This window comes from Labrus bergylta, chromosome 19 (genome assembly GCF_963930695.1).
Source record: "Labrus bergylta chromosome 19, fLabBer1.1, whole genome shotgun sequence".
NCBI lineage: Eukaryota > Metazoa > Chordata > Actinopteri > Labriformes > Labridae > Labrus > Labrus bergylta.
This window is the reverse complement of record NC_089213.1, coordinates 21,683,378-21,701,418: the sequence shown is the minus strand read 5'-3', so window position 1 is coordinate 21,701,418 and position 18,041 is coordinate 21,683,378. Positions and strand designations below refer to the sequence as shown.

The window sequence follows — 18,041 nt, the reverse complement described above, 5'->3', positions numbered from 1 at the left end:
ACATTCAAGGTTTATGTAGAATAGGTAGGGTAACATGCCCCTGACTTTAGCATAGGGGATAGATACTTTAGCATCAATACAAAGCCTATAGGACGCTCTGACAGAACTGGCTTGGCAAGACACTGTATCACATGTGTGCTGTTAATGTCACTTCTCCTCCAGAGTCATATACAAACAGTTTCAACTGAAGCCATCTGAATCTTTCTTGTGTAGGTCAAGTTTCTACACACATTTCATCAACACCAATGTCCAGAGTAAGTCTTGCATTACCCCTGCTTTGAGTCTGTGCCTCTCTTCCCCCCCTCCACTTCCAGTACCAGATTACCCATCAATCCCACTCCACTGGCTACAACAGCCCACCAATCAGACGACAGGATGGGGAGGAATATGATAGAGGATTGGCTTGTAGGGGGGGGAAGGGGTGGAGCAGCTCAGCCATCCCCTAACAACAGCGGCGTGCTGTGAAATGAGTGAGTGAGCGTGAGAGACGGAGAGAATTCGCTCCTCCAGTATTTAATTCTTCCTCCACACATCTTTACTCGTCTCACATGCCGATTGCCCTTCTGTCTTCCTCTGAATCTTCTACACACACACTTCCCCCCCGTCTTCAAAAGATAGTGCTTTTCCACATCCAGTCCCCCCTTTGCTCCCTCGGCTGTCAGTCCAAGTACGACTTGCTGACTCTGTAGCTCACAGCGACATTCAAAAGAGCTCTGATGGTGCTGTAGCCTTCACACACACACACACACACACACACACACACAGAGGAAAATACACACACACACACTTGCTTGACGCTGTGGAAGCTGGGGGAGGTTGGGTTGGTTCCTGGCGGAAGGAAACAAATTACACACTGCACTACACATGCCCACACACAAGAGCGTATGTGCACACACACACACGTATGTATACACTCACACAGATGCACTTGCGGCTCAGCTCGGGTTGAACGGGGTCCCTTTGCTGACCTACTTCTTTACTGTCACTCTGAGGCAAACACTGGCCACGCTCGCACTCAACATAAACTCAGCAATAAAGCTGCTTGCATGATGTGAATGTTCAGGATCAAGAGGGGGGGCTCTAACCACACAGTACCCCCCTCCCCCCCTCTCTCTCTTTCCTGTGGTGATATGGTAACAAAAAGAGGCCCCCTTTTTAGACTAGAGGTGTTAACAGCCTCGAGCAGCCATCTTGTCTATTTGTGTGTGAGAATCATTAAATGAGAAGCAGAAATATGTCTGGAGTGTGTGTAGTGTAATAATATAATCAAGGAGGAATCTTAAAAACTTTAGAAGGCAGTTCAAATGTATTTCTTCTTCTCCCATGACCCTTCTCTGGCAGACAGAGAACCTTTTTATTGCAGCTGACATCTAAACGCATCTCCATTCACACCTCTTTAGCCAAAAAAACAACAACACATTGACTTGCTTTGGTCTGCTGCCTTTCCTAAAGTTTTCCTCTAACCCCCAATCCCAACATAGTCCATGCCGCTGTGTCAGCGAAACACACTACACCGTATTTGCTGCCACTCTAGTCAATAACCGTGTACGATGTGCGCGTCAAGTTGGGACAGAATATGACAAACTCAGACAGGAAGTCAGACAAAGAAACGCACAGAGCATCCGGTCAATTTCAAAATAAAACGTACGGACTGCCGATCGTATTTTTCATCACTTTATTAACATTACGTCAAAACAGGCACCGAACGAACAACAAACCATCCTCAGACAGACAAAGCAACATGTTGTCAGCATGTTTTTTGTCTTGGAGCTGACGAACCGTGGACATATAGAAATACTTTTTTAAATTTAAAACAGAACTGCTCTTCTACTTTTTACTGATATCAAGCACAGAGCGCTTCAAGCACACACAAGCTGGTCTTAGCCTCTGTCTGAGCCACTTGCTTTGTGTGTTTGCGGCTTTTAATGAACACCTAAAAAATAATAGAAATCTGCCTCAAGTCAACTGTCATTTAGCCTAAGTTGTATGATCAGGGACCAAGTATTTGGCAGAATAAGGCAAAACTGACGCCCATAGTTGTGTTATTGACAAATCTATTCACCAAATAAATGCAATGGACTGTCGTGTGACTTTGTTTTTTGCGGAGAAGAAAGTCCTAAAGGGACTTAAACGTCAGAAAGCAAGCGTTTAAACTCTAAAATCACAAGACATTTGGGAGGGACAAGAGGTGTATCAGGTAGTTTCCAGATAGAACATGATGCAAAGTCTAAACAGATAAATCAGTGCAATTTAATGATAAAGTGAAGCTGAGGTGTCGATTTCTGATTGGGGTTGTCATTTGCCACATTAGTGGATTCATAGCTGGTTGATCACAACCGTTAATGCCAAACACCTGCAACTAAATCAGGTGAACACAAGAGGGGAAGAGAGGTGCTTCCCAGACACACAAAGGCCTTATCACAGACCTTAAACCAATGCACACACACACACACACACACACACACACACACAACGCAGGAAGCCCACAGAGGAGGCAAGCATGTGCCCATTGTCAGAGGGTCTCATGAGCCCCCCTGCTCTTTCAGCCCTGACAATAGCTGCATTGATAACACCTAGCAGCTAGAGGGATACAAAAGGAGAGAGGGAGAAGGCACAGAGAAGGGACAAAGAGGAAATTGAAGGAAAAAGGCATCGCTGCTTGTCAATAGATATCCATTCACTTCCTCACCATGTACATTTGGCCCATAAGGAAAAGGTTTCTCTTCTTTATTTAACAAACACAGACCAGTCCAGATGCATTGGGATAAAGAACGCAATAGCCGGATAACGTTGCATTGGTTTCACCCAGCCAGTCATTCAATCAGTCAGTCGGCTGCAGATGGGTGAGGCCGGGCATGCTCAGAATAAACTCCAGTAGTGAGTGACAGCCGCCTTCATAAATCAATCTGTTTGACAAGTTATTCATACATCAACACCCTCGTTTATGTAAATCATATGCAAACTGGCTGTCGAGCTCTAGACGCATTTACAAGGAATTTATCCAATTCCCCGCAAGATCAGTTGGTGTTCTTGCAGTATGGAGGAGAAGAAAAAAAAAAAGATCATTTTATGGCAAGCTTGTCACTAACGAGGGGGAGAGAAAGATAAACTGTGCTTTCTTGGGGGATTTGCAACTTCCAACACAACCAGACATTTCTGAGCAGGGAAGCAGGGAAGAGGGCAGAGAATCTTCATGTAGCATTAAATCTGGGATGAAGATCTAAATCTGAGAGTGTTTGCAGCAACAACAAAAAAAAACAGTTGGAGAGGAAAATAGATTTACATCAAGTTGCAACGTCAGGAATGCCGCGGCCTCATGTCAACAGCTCACTCCGGGGCCTGAAACAATAAATATCTAATCCCTGTCATGTTACAGGGCACCCGTTGCTGCTCCGGGCCCCCCAGAATCGATCAGGATCCCCCCCTCACCCCTCCCCATGCAGTGCCCCTGCCTGTGACACAAGTAAAAGGGACTAATCAATGGGATTTAGCTTGTGCTACAGCAGCAATAACAAGACAAGTGAATTATAGATTTAGAGCTGCGTGAGGGTTTATTTATATGGTCTGTGTGGAAGGATGATTGACAGGTTTTTACAGTGTTATGCTGTTTGTACATTCACAGGACTGTGACAGAGAAAATAAAAAAACTGTAAGGCTAAGAGGGTTTGTGTGCAACTAACAGAATGGAAATGTAGGGATTTTAACTACTTCATTTCCCATAGTACCACCTTGATTTCTGTGGATACAAATTCAGAGACATTAAAACCTTACTTGATTAAAAATATACCTTCATAATAATACTGTAATATCAGTATTACCTCACTAATCTCTTGTGCTATTATAACTTTTAGACATAACTTTTACTTGTCACATCTAACTATCCTAATACAATTCTCCCTCCTCTTCCAACAACAGCTATCAGGAGAAATTGAACATCATCCAAGCTGACACTGAGATTAAAAAACTCAATATATGACAAGTCCGTTGGTATCACAACAATCGTATTTCAGCCCAGCTAATCAAATCCACAAGCGTGACCTCTGGGGGTTTATTAAACGTGTATATATAACATGTGTCATCTTTCAAACGTTTAGCAGGGGGGAGAGATATCCATCTACACTGGTAAATACAGCGTCAAAAATGGTGAGCTAGCAGCGGAACACATTTGCTCCACATTAAAAAAAAAAAAATGGAGTGGCAGATAGCTTTCAGTGTGCAGCTTGCAGGAAACCACGGGAGGGAGACTGAATGATTATGTTACAACAACGCCAGCTCTCCAAAAAAAACAACAATCAGGGTCTAGGTCGGCTATTGCAGCCGAGTGAAATTAAAGAGGGAGTGGGAGGGAGACAGACAGAGAGGGAGGGAGAGTGAAAGACTGATTTTTTTTTTTAGGGGATGACCGAGGTGGATGTGTGTCAAGCAGACAGGAAGAAGCATGCTCCAGAATTTTGTTTTTTTACGAGTTGACAGAGGGAGAGATAAGCACGATATCTGTCCGAGCTGCTCTGACAGACTGACCCCGTGCAGAATATGACCCTGTCAATCAAACTGTTTTGGGCCCCTCTTTTCAGAAAGCCAACGTTTAAACCCCAAACGACAACACTTCCCACCTCAGTAATATGCAGTGTTGCGCCATGGGGGGACAAAAGAAAAAAAACGTCTGTGCCATGGCCTGGAAAGGGTTAACCCGGCAGCCGGCTGAGGATAATGCAGATTGTCAGCGAGATAAGATTACCAGTTAGCATGGTGGTTAATGGAAGCCACCACAGCCCTGCGCTGACAGTTAAGAGGAAAGGCAGAAACACTCTCCGGGCCTGACGACGCTCACACAAGCACACTTTTAGGTTGAACAGTCACTTTGGGGTGCTACGTCTCTCATGGTTCTTACGTCACCAAAAATTGGTTTCAGAACCAGCCACCTGACCTGGATTAAACATGTGCTTTAATAAGGAGTAGGGGCTTTAATGTTACCGATGGTTAAACAATATGAATGAGCGTTGCAGACATGTGCAGCCTGTTGCAGATCAGCCTACTGACAGCAATGGTAAAACTATTAAAAGAATCCTGCTGGGCAAAATAAAGTGGAAATGCTTAAAGACTAAACAGAATCAATCATCAAAAGCTAAATTAAGTTTTTCAGATTCAAGTTCAGAAGAATTTCCATTAAGGACATACCTCAATTTGAATCTAGCTTTACAATTAAAGTTGTTCCAATAGCATTACCATCAGTATTGGTCTCTGTTACTACCAAAAAATGCAATATCGGGTATTTGCAATATGCCAATCAATGCACTGATCCGATTCTAAGATGTAACCCCTCCCTAAAGTATAATCTATCATAAGCCAAAGTGTTGTAATACACTATAAACAACACTTTCAATATAATGCATAATGTGCAGCAATGAAATCACAAAATGGAAGCAGCTAAACTGTTCACAAATGTTCCATCAGGATCCCAGACTACACAACACGGGACACGCACTGTGCTTTACAATGCAGCACAACTGTGTATTTACAACTCACCTCAACCTCATGGTGCTACTATCAAAGCGTATTTTCTCAGTATTCTGCTGTGTCCAACATCTAAAGTCTTTTTTTTTAAGCCTCTGTTTGTGTTTGTGTGTCGAGTGTGTTCCTGTATGACTGCAGATTACACTGTAGACAGAAAACGTTACGAAACAAAGCCAGGTCTTAGGCTATGGGAGTTCCTCTGCTTTAATGAGTTGTAGTTTGGGACCAGGATCCGCTCCCTGGCACAACCACCACAGGCACACACACACACAAAAAGACAAGAGGCAATTAAAGAATGATTTTCACCTCACAGCTTGAGACAAAACCCTAGTACCTCACCCCCAAACTCCTTTGCTTCACTTACACCACGATCACACATAAAATGCTAAGTCTCCGAGGCCTGTAAGTTGCCCAGAGAAAAAGAGGACAGGATGTAAGGGGACAGCGAGAGAGATGGTGATAAAGAAGAGAGACATGGGATTGTGAGAAAAGGACAATGAGTGTGCAAACAGGAGAGAAAAGGCTAATTCAAGTCAGGTGGAAAGCAAAGAGAGTGAGAAAGAGGTGAATAATGCTGTTGGTACAGCGGGGATGAAGACTGGAGGTGATGCATGAGGGGCGATTACAAACCATCAGTGTAGCTCGCAACCTACACTGCAGGGAAAAGATAAAGAGAGAGGGGCACCCACACATGTATTGCTGACTCTTTCACTGGTAATTGACCTCAAAGAGAGGAAGTGAAAGAAATTAAAGTAGGACCAAGTACAGATGAAAAGCAAAAAAAAAAAAAAAAAAAAGAGACAACCTTACAAAGATGTGTTGTTTGTTTTGAGTCACTTGGCCGGTAAATACATGTCCATTACATAACGCTATTACCGGATTTCTCCTTTCTGACTCAAAAGAATATGTTGTTGTCAGAGTCACAACAAGGATTGTACTGAATACAAAGCTTCACACCCTCGTGCCACAATGAGTTAATCGGTGATTTAGCGAGCAATACAAATAAAGTTGTGACTCAAAGCTTTGGCTCGCTATCAAACATTTAGACCACCCAGGTTTGTGGTCAGTGATTAATGTAACTGGAAAGACATGCCCTGATCACATGTATCCAGCCTGTGAATATTACAGACTGATGTCCAAGTCCAGAGATCATCCTGTGTCTTAAAATGATTTGTTCATCTCTTGATTACAGCTGCATACGTTAGATAATTTAACCCTTTAAGTATGGCCGCTGAACACATTTTACACCAAGAGAAACTTTGATGTGATTCTAAAAAGAGAGTTGGATTGCAAAATCAGACAGCAATGTGCGTTCACCGTGACCCTGTTGTTATGAAGACCTACTCACACAACTGTTGTGTTTGGGATGATTCCCTCAGTGGAATTTAAGAGAGAGAATAGTTTCCCTGGGGATTCAGTGATAAATGTTATTTAGTCATTTAGTTTCAAGTTGTTTGCTTCACAAAAAGCATGAAAAAAGATAAAGACTGATCTAAGGATAAACATGCAGGAAACAAATGCTTTAGCAAATATACTCAATGACTCAGTTGGGAGAGCAGCAAATGGAGACTAAAGTCCTCATTGCACTAGGTCGACTACCAGTCCTGATGCTGTTTGTGTAATGTCACCCCCACAGACTCTCTTCCCCTACATTTCCTGTCTCTCCATAAAAAAAAAAAAAAGCCAACAAGACCCCAAACATGATTGAAAAAAATAATCTCAATAACATTTTGTAAACAGAGAAATCCAGCTATGATCTATTATTATGATGGGCCATACTAGAAGGGGATGGAGAAATCTATATCTCATTAAGATCTTTGCATGAAAGAGTCATATGATACATTTATCTCTCATGTCTCCACCTTGTAACGTATAGCTAGAATAATAAACTAAAAGCGTAATAACAAAAACTGTCATTTTTGACAAGACGGCTATGAGTAATCTAAAATTCCACTTTTGATTTCAGTGACTGAATGACACGCGTGTTTTTGTCAGAGTGAAACCGCTGTCGATAAAAGAAAAATGAGTGATCTACTGTCAGGAAATGGGCCAACATTGTAAATTGTGAAAGTTCAACAGTTTCCTGAGAATATTGGAATTTACTGGACATGTGTCACAACCACTGGGTAATACAAGAAAAACTATGAAACAGAACCTTTTCAAAGGAAATCTATATATCCTGTCGTCTGAAAGAGCTCCGTGTGATGATAGAAGAAAAAAAAGCTTGATTACATTCCTTATCAGCATCACCATGTTCTTTGGGGCAATTAAAGCTTGGAATCTCCATAATTCCTTTTCTAGATTCTTGTAAGGGGGAAAAACAGCATTTTGAACTTCTGGACAGAAAATTTCCCTTCACCATTTTCTTAGTTTCCACTTGATTTTCTGCATCAGCAAAGAGAGACTTTTTTAACTTCCCCTGAAACTCCACAACTCCAGAAACCAAATGCTCCAACATAAAACTAACTTTGTTTACTCTCTACATCTGGCTCCATGCAATCATGAGAATTCACACCGAAAAACAAAAGAGGAAGACCCGTTTGACTTTCACAGAAACCTTGTCAGCATGTCAGTTTCTATAGAAACCTCTGGGTGCCCATTTCACACACACACACACACACACACGAACACACAACAGAGGCATCGAGAAGAGAGTAGAGCAGTTGGGGGGGGGGGGTATATACTGTCTGGTCACTATGGTAACTTCTCACTAGTTGGCTTACAAATGATGTTTACCCCCACTTTGTTTTGATTGTGGCGCTTTAAAAAGAAAAGAAAAAAACACCTGCATTACTCATTTTCAATGTGTGAAAGTGAGTGAGCTTCTACGACAGGCCGGTCTGGATTCAACCAGTGGTTATCTCATTTCCTCTCCACATTCTCAAACAATTACAGCTAAAAACAGCTAAAGCTTCCGTCATCCCTTTGTGATGTGCTTTTCTTTCAGGGAGTAATCTTCTGCGGACAGGCCTCGCCTTTGCTCTGGTCGCCGTGGATATTCCACTTGAGAAGGTGAGTAATTTGATTATTTCTATCCTCTTGGATTTTTACTCTCCTTGACGATCACAGGTTGCGATTCTCTGGGATGGCCTCCCTTTCTCTCTCTCTCTCTCTCCCCCCTCTCCATCTCTCTGCCCTCCCCCCTCTCTGCCCCGGGCCTTGTGATGTTTGATCCAGGGCCAGGGGAGGCCGGCCAGACATTCAGCCCAGGCCCTGGCGCCCTTCCCTCAGTGCACCACGCACTCGAGCTCCCTGCTGTGAGGCCTGGAGGAAATCAGGCAGCCAGGAGAATTAGAAAAGCCCCTCATCTTTTGAGCAGAGGTTAAAAACAGGGGGAACAATACCTTTGACTCACACCAGGCATCTCTCTGTGGAAAATGTTTTTTTTTTTTTTTTTAAAGCACCTTTTGCTCACACAAAAGAATCAATAGGCAGAATAAAAGAAAGAGAAAATCAATATCAGTGTACTGACTCTTGTCAGTTCATGCTGTTTTCATACGACGAGTCTTTTATGCAAACAAGAAAAGAAAAACCTCAAGGACAGCCCGGAAGTGCTTCAAACAGCAAGATTACTTTTAATTACAGAAAATATAGAAGTAGAATATATTTAGTATAAGTAACAAATTCTTGTGCTACTGTAGACAATAAAAGAATGTATAGAGTCCAACAGCTTTTTCAATGTACTTTTAGAAAAGGCATTACAGCCAGGACAAGATTTACCACAAGCAAAATGAAAACCCCACAGGGCAGGATTATCTGTGTGCATGTATGTTAGTGTGTTGGGTTGTGTTTGTGTTTGGCAGCATGGTATCGGAGGGGGGGTTCATTCACACAGCTGTGTAAGTTCAAGCTTTTAGAGGATTCCCAAGTTTCCTTTTGGCAGAGCAAAACAAAACAAAACTGGGTGGAAGAATGCGAGATGCCGACTTGAGTGGGAGACCAAGAGAGGAGGGCCGCTGCAAAACCGCCAACAACACTAACCATGTAGCTTAGCAGTGTGATCTTTCAAAGCAAATCATTATCACACACTCAGAATGATCAACGTGAAGTTTTAAAATGTCTGTGCGCGCTGGCTCCTCCACTACCCCCCGTTCTCTCTCTCTATCCTGCAGGAAGCTCCCCATGCCTCTCTCCTCTATTTGTAGCTGTGCTGAGTAACACAGCGAACGAGTTTCGAGGGAGGACGCAAGAGAGATAGAGAGGAGGAAAATCCACTCAGTGTTCTATTACAAAACATGATGAGGGAGGATGTAATGTGTTTTCTCACGGCAGGTTGGAGGATAGATGTTAACAGAATGTGAAGATATTGACCTCCACATCAAATAAAGCATTCATTCTGCTCATTACGGCCCTTAAACACCCATCACCACCACCACCCTGCTCCTGCCTTCTCCTCCTTCTCATTCCTCCCGTGTTCTTACTTGAGAGAGAACGTCCAACACAGATACCCCTCCACAAAGTGTGTTGCAGCTGTCTAACGTGGCTCGTCTATCCTTGGTGTGGAAAGTGATATCCGAGAAAGTGCCAGATGCAGCCAACACCTTTTCTGTTAGCAGCTATTTTTCTCTAAATCACTTGAAAACCACTAAACTCTGTCTTCTATTCCGCCTTGATTAATTAGGATTTGCAAAAATAAAAAACTCTTCACACCACATCTTTTAAAAATGTTCCAACATCATCCATGGAGAGCTAAAGCAAAGAGAATGCAGCAACATTACACCCCTAGTTGGGAGATGAGATGGCAGAGGGAGGGATGGGGGATGACGGCCGCCCTGAATTTAGGCTTTCCTCACAAGAGGCCTAACGCTTGGTGGAAAGGGTTTGCGTTTGAGAGGGCTTTAACAGAAAGGAGGGGCCCTGTTCTTCCACTAGATAACCATGTGTATGCATGTTGGAGAGCCACAAAATGAGTGTCGGGGGGTAATGATGATCAAATGTGGGGGGGGAGTTGCCACAGGAAAATGCCCTCATGAGACATTTATTCAGGCAGAGAGAGAGAGAGGCCAAGGCAGCGCTGTGCCAGACAGGAGCTGAATAGAGCGGCCGGTGGTAACACAGCCCTTCATTACACAAAGAATGATTCATAGATTATAGAAAGCTTAAAAGAACGTAGCGCACAACAAGAGCTGTTATGAGTGTACACTTGAATGGTAAAGTTGACACTGGTGACACTATAGAACCTGCAAGCTTCACAGAAAAACATGACGAGTCAGCACTTTCCTTGAGGAGACCCAGCCAGACAGCTTCAGGATTTCCTCGTCTTAGCATCACAGTGGAGACATTTTATGATGCTGCTTTACTGGCACATGTTTGACAGTGAAACTGTGGTGTTCCTGGCAGAAAGAGAGAGGGAGTAATGGAGGATCGATACAAGCCTGAGCCTCTGCTCTGTTGCTTCATCCCCAGAGGCTTAATTCACTGGATGTGTAAAGACGACGGTGTCACAATAGGGGATCAGATGGGATTGACCGTGGGATGAAAATGTAAGGAGTGTTTATTAAACTGATGTAGTTGAGATGAAGAGTGGGGGGGGGGGGGGGGGGGGGTGATGAGCAGGGATCGGTCAAGAGGTTGTCTAAGAGATGTACATAACGGTCATTAAATGCTAATGCCAGGCTAAGCTACGATAGCTCGGCCATTCAAAAACAAGCTAAAGCCTCCTGTTTCAGCTTACGGGCTTAAAGTGGAAGCCCCGAGCTAAGCTGAAATTTGAACTAGCAACAACACACCTGAAGGTTTTCAGATTTGTTTTTTTATACATCTATCTAAACTTTTTTTTTTTTTTTTAAATACGCTCAACAATGCTTACAGAGAGATACGGCAATTAAAAACAATTCAATTGTTTTCTTTCATTCTACTAATGGTGAGTGTCCTTGATGGGCCCTCGTAAAGCATGCAAGGCCACACCAAAGACAAAGCTAAAGTGTTGATTCAGCTTCATGGGGATCCTGAACGGATAAGTTGCAGCAACCACTCACTCATTGACACACACATATACACAAGCACACTTGAGTGAGCATGTGTGTGCACATATATACACACACACAGCCTCTCAGGGGCTGACCAGCTGTCACGCCTCCCCCATCTCCATCCAAACCAACATGAGCAGGAGGATATAAATCACTCGGCAGAATGAAGACGTGCATGTAGAGGATGCACGTGGTGTACGTGACACACACACACAGCTCGCATTGGCTGTCCACAACTGCACTATGACCAAGCAGACTACAAACCTCAAGTCCAAGTTAGAACACATGTTGTAAAACACACCTTCACAGGCCTACACACACACACAGCTCATGACAGAATCCAACATACTGTAAAACAAAGATAGCTTTATGTCATCACTCCTGTTAGTAGCCGACACTGGCTGCAGATATCTACAAGCCAGCTTGCAAGGGGGGGGACTTAAAACTGGTTACTCTCACCTAGTGACTGCAGGTGCATACCTAAAAGACCTTTGCCTCCGTTTGTGTGTGTGTGTGTGAGTGTGTGTTAGTTCAAGCTAAGAGCCGGAGATCGTGCTCAATGTCAACAGCTGATAAAGAGAAAAGGTCATATTGCATAATGGGAATTTGTGCCGTGTATATGTGTGTGACATAACACTGAGAAGAAGATGAAAAAAGGAGACAGTAAAGGGTAAACAGGGAGACGGGACTGGTGTATTAATGTCGGAGAAAAGAGCCTGAGTGCTGATACATTTGGCTGCTGAACATCCATCGCCGCTCCAAATTGAAGCGGGCAGCTCACACAGCGCCAGTAATGATGCAGTAAAGTCGGTTTTGGCAAAAGCACGACTGTTTAAAAAAAAAAAAGGAGGGGAAAAAAAGGGCTCCCTTCTCCTCACTTCAGCACAAACTTAATAAATACATAAATAAATAAGGCCGAATTAAAAAAAGAGGGCAGGCGAGCCAACTTCACTCCCAGAAATGTGTCTGGCAGGGCTCGTCCAGTCGGCAGGCCCTGTGAGAGGACAGAGCACACCGTAGGGACGAGAAGCTCCCGCTGGCAGCGCGGGAAGCTTGAACACAACACAGATGAAGCAAAGGCTCAATTACCTGACAAATTTCAGCAAAGTGGACATCTAATTTTCTGTAAGACACAAAGAGGAATTCTACTCTAGGTTTTTTTGTTATGTGAAGTATGTCATCGACTTTTTGTCTGCAAACTGTGACACACAAGTTGCTGGTTTGCTTCAGTTATTTTCCATTGTGTGCGATCTGCTGGCAGGCAAATCTTCATAAGGACTTTTATATTCTTGGCACTTACTTTTGTGCCACACTGATACAGTTTGGCAACATAATCAAAGTAACCCTGCTTTGATGTTTTCCAAATTGGTGAATAAAAAAATAATAATAAAGCAGAGTGGTGTTGCTTTCAAATTAAAAAAAAAGGAGTATCATCAGTTGCATGTTGTTTACCACATCCTGCTGGTAACAAACCTGAGACACAAAAAGATGAACAAACACATATGGTGAAAGATGAAAGTGCTTTCCATAAGGCCCTTGTCAGGTGCCACGTGGAACGTAACCATAGCGAACGTGGTCACATAAACAGGCAGTAAAAACGCTGCTTTTGCCACTGTTCACTATGGTTTTGCCCGTGGTAGCCATAGTGACGGGGAGGTTGCAAAGTGAACCCTGCCATGTTGCACACGTGAGGAAAAGGGGGCTAGTGAAAGGAGAATTTGCATTGAAACATAAGGTTAAATGAAGCGCATTGAGGCTCAGGCACGGTGAAAAAACAACCCTGTGACCCTCTGTTCATGGTCCGACATGAGGCCCACATTTCATTTGGACAGCCCCGAAGAACGAGGGAGCGAGACAGAGACAGAAAGACAGGGAGATAAAGAGAGAAAAAAGGAGGAGAGGAGGGGGAGAGTCTGTGCCTTTGCACTCCCCATTCTGCCCCCGCTCTCTATTTTTGTTTCCTCTTTTTGTGCACGCTCAGCGCACACACTCTCAGTGCAAGGGATTTTCATCTTGGCCCTCATCAGTTGTGCGCCTGATGAAACAAACACTGACAGCCTCTTTACATTTGTAAAGGCCCCTGCAGCAGCTGTGCTTGTCCCACACACACCATGCGTGCACACAAACACGCACTCACACACACACAACCTTTGAATCAGAGGCCTTGCTCCAGCTGGGGCCTACAGGAAGAGCCGACATTGCACAAAATGGCCCTGGCTGCAAGGAGCTGCACTCTTGCCGTGCTCTCCTGCTACTCTCACTTACACTCGTTCACAAATGCACATACACACACACAGTGTGTGTCATGTTTTGTTAGACAGAACAACACAGCCACAAATGAGCGCTTGCTACCTCAGTCCTAACACAGCACCCCACCCGCTGGCTCGAAAGGGGAGCAACAAATTTCAAAACAAACAAAAAGATTTTTCATGAAACCTGGGAATAATTAGAAAGTGTGATGCTTGCTCCTGCAGCGTCACTCAACCCGACTTTGTTACAAACCGTTCTTTAAGGGGGAAGCTGACACGGCAATTTGGCTTTCATTTTTATCTTCAGTTCACATTTAACCCATCAATTTAACTAGAAAATGCTAATTGCTTTATTTGCTGTCATTAAAGAGTCATGCTACTTTTTCAGTCGTTTTATGACTGATGAATTTTAATACCAAACGGAGTAAGTGGCTGTTTGTTGGGTGCAGGAGGCGGGGGTGGAGGGGCAACAACTCACACTCGTGTTTCAGGGGAAATGGTTAAGCCAAGCATGTATAATTGTCTTACGCTAATTAAGGGGGGGAGGGGGGAGGAGATGGGGAAGGGGAGGGGGATCAGTAGGGGCCAAGAGTCCTGTCTCAAAGCCCAGAGGGGGGACTTGGGGATCTGGACTCCTCCAGGTTGTTGTAGAAATGCACGTTTGTTAGCCTTATTTGGTCCAGGCCAGACTTATTTATTAACTGCAGCTGCCGAAAACACATGACAGATGTGACACACATGAGCACCCATACATACACACACACACACACACACAGAAACATGCTTCCTGCAGTCGGGCACACAGGCGAACCATTTCCTCAGCCCTGCAGTTCCTATGAAGAGTCAGATATGAATAGACCAAATAAATAAAAGCTTGTCCAATTTTAGACCGTGACATCGTTGACCTTGTATTCTGGCTCAATTTGAAGTGGGGACTTGTGTTTGAGTTAGACACTAATACTATGGCACATCCTGTTTCCTCAATTTAGTGGGAAATGTGCAAACTATTTTGAACAATCAAAAGACCATTTTTTTGTTGTTGTGCAATATTAAAAGGCAAGTTTGCCAAACATATGAAGTAGAGTGTGATAATCTGCTTCTACTTTCAAGAGCAAGCTCTGTTTATAATAAAGAAAACTTAACTGGACAATGGAGACTGCCGCGGCTGCAGCGTTTACTTTACTTTAAGATGTGCTTATTCGGTCATTTTAAACATGCGTCTTTCTTCTAAAAAAGGGGTGACTCATTTCTGAGGTTGACAATAAATGAAAGCTGAAGCCTATACATTTACCGGCAACATAAATATATGTTTCCTATAAGTGTTTACAGGTGTACAATGACATCATTTGTAAGGGATGGAATATTTGTTTCTCTTTTTCTAGACAACTGCTCCACAGAAAGCTTCACAAAACTGCTCTGACAAATTATTTTCCTTGATGTAGGCCTATCGTTTCTTAAGAATTCAGCTTGTCCCATCACTGTGTGCAAAAGTCATGTGAATACAGTTCTTTAGAGAGAAGTGACTATGCTTAAACTAATTACACATGATATCTATTAAAATTCTATTTACTTAAGAAAGAAAGGGGAAACCCCATGAATCAAATGGCATTCAAGAATGCTTTACAAACTCTTTTTTTGTGTTTGGTCTCGTCGGTGGGTTGTGAACCTGTTGCTCAGTTTGGCCTCAAGTAATACAACTCCCCATCACAGAAACATGTGTTGGTTTGTTCTGGTTTTGATTCTTTCAGTAAGCAAAGTGTCTGCAGGAGTTAACACAGTTTTTAGAGACACTGCACGTGTTGTTTGGACGGGTGGGGGGGTGGTAGGGGGCGTTTAGCTCCGGTGACTCCAGCCCCACGGCGTTAACAGACATGAAATGCGTCGTGCAATTGAACGCAACAAAGTGTCCATTTGGGTGCGTGGCGATAATTAACAGAAGAAAAAAAATAGTGCAACAAACTTTTAGGCCACAACACAGAAGCCCGGCCAGCATGTTTAGTCCTCATAAAAAAGCCGACACAGGTAGCTTTAGTGGAGTGATATGCTGAGCCAGTCACACTTCACAAGATTAAAAGTCTTTGTTTCGTTCAGGAGAGAGGGACTGCCAAGATGTTGAGCGCAAGCTAACTTTAAGCTAACCTGTTTCTTTTTTCACGTCTCCCTTCCCCTGAACATTCACCGGTGTTACTTGCAGAAAGAAAATGGTTGCTTCTTCGTATCGCTTCATACATGAGCCTCTGCAATGCGACTGAACACAGCCCTGTTTTAAAAAAAAGACTCATGAAGGTACACTGTGCTAGACCACAGCGAGCATTTAATGCGCAGTTTAATGTGAATCCGGTAGCCCAGGACGAGAGCCAGACGCTTGTAAGCTAATCCCCCTTAGTATTGCAAAAAATGGAGTTATCCCTCAGTGGGCTGCAGCAATATCTGCTCCCTCACAGAGGTCACACGTAGACCTGCTAAAGTACTGAGCCTCTAGTGTACTTGTTTTTCTTAACAGGGCTAATAGCAAAGATAACCCCCTCTAACAACAAGCCCGAGAGTGTCCTCACGTCGTTTTCAAGTGTTTGGAAATGAGCGAAAATGCTGAATTGCATGACCCCCTTTTCCTCCTGCTCTCCCTGCACTCTTTATGGAGAAAATTAAAGAGCCACAACAGTCCGCGAAACATGTCGGGTTTGCGAAGCCTTTTACAGCGACAACATCACCGTCACACATAAAAGCAGCAAATCCCCCGGACATTAACATAAGCTCCTGCATGAGAATTGCTCAACATTCACAAGGTAAAAAAAAGAGCTTGGTTTAAAAAAAAAAAAAAAAAGCAAGAGATAAAAATGCTCAGCATGGGACGAAATGGAAGCCGAAATAGCTGAGCCATGGCCGACAGGCTTGTCTTCACGGCTCTGAATAGGAAGAAATGAGGAGCGAACAAAAGCCTTTTTCTGAAAACACTTTGCAAAAGTCCTTTTATTTCAATCATTCTACGGCTTTTGTCGCGTTGCCAAAACACACTGTGCACCCCCCCCCTCAATACGAGTCCAAATACGTGCAGCAAAGGCAAAAGCCCCCAAAAGCACCCGATGTTCAAATAGCCTAAAACATGTCTGATGTCGAAGAAACGCCACAACACAGACACTGAATAAACATTGCTGTCTCTTTAAATGAAATGCATGTAATTGTTCAAACATGTGGGAAACTTAGAAGCATTGCCCTTTTCTGGATATTTGACCCAAATACTAAGACAAGCAGACAACAGTCCGTGATGAAAGTTTATGCATTTTCATCGAGACGAGCCAGGCAAACTTGAATCGAGTGGTCGCATTAAAGGGAATAAAAAGGCAAATATGTCGTTTTGTACTTACGTATTTCTTTTGAATGATATTCCTCTTAGGTCTTTCCTTGCTCATTATGCAATCCCCAAAAATGTTTGGCTATAGAGAGAATGGCCACATGAATTTCTTTTCTTTGACTCTCGCCTCTACCGGAGCACAAACCAAATGACGATTTAAATCCCCGGCTCCGCAAAGGAAATGCTCGTTGGCTTTTGCAGAATCCTCCTTCGGTGTCTCCCTTAAACTATTCGGATGTAAATCCCAAAAAATTCAAGGGTCGACGGCGGACAGAGACGGACCGAAGCCAGAGTCATTATGGGATAACATAGTCAAAACAAATGCACAATAAGTTCCATTCGCCAAAGCAGCTCGGCTTCTCGTCTCTTCGCACTCGCTCCCGGCTCTTTTCAAATACATGAATATACTGAAGGTGGTGTCGACAAAAGTTACATCTTGCACGAGGTGGAGACGCGGCGAGAAATTAATAAATAAAATTACAAAATAAAAACGTTAGGTGTCACGTCTTTTTTTTTCGCTGGAGCCTGTGGTCGACGGGAGAGCTCTCCAGCAGCACTGCTCTACTGACTGAGAGCAGCTCCTTTCTTCCCCAGCCTCCGTCTCTCAGCCAATCACAGCCCTCGGCACTCAGCGGCAACTTCAAAATGACGTTGAGACAACCATAAACACAAAACACGACCAAAAAAAACCCAAAGACGTTTGATTTGAAGGACTTTTAGTGTGTTTTGTTCAAAGGAAAGTTCATCAACGTTGTAAAAAATAAAACAGCTGTTAAACATTTGAGACTAGGCCTACGTGTTTGTGTTGCATGTAAAGGAAACTTGGGCTATGGTGACAAGCCAGTTTATACTTTTCCTGTGCTGCAAGCAATATTCCTTAGCAATGACAACACATTAGGATCAATATTTTTTTCCTGTCATGAACTTATTAGAACAAGTTAATGTTTTCTATATAAC

General features: G+C 43.4%; 1 protein-coding gene across 1 annotated transcript in view; it reads right to left on the bottom strand.

The window, feature by feature from the left end:
- The window catches only part of jarid2b (jumonji and AT-rich interaction domain containing 2b), a 107,925-nt gene extending 90,280 nt beyond the window's left edge, over nucleotides 1-17,645 (bottom strand). Inside the window, exon 1 of the mRNA XM_065948151.1 lies at nucleotides 17,098-17,645. Coding sequence (XP_065804223.1) covers nucleotides 17,098-17,142 — 45 coding nt within the window. The 5' untranslated portion in view covers nucleotides 17,143-17,645. The remainder of the gene's footprint in view (nucleotides 1-17,097) is intronic.
- Between the last annotated feature and the right edge of the window lie 396 nt (nucleotides 17,646-18,041).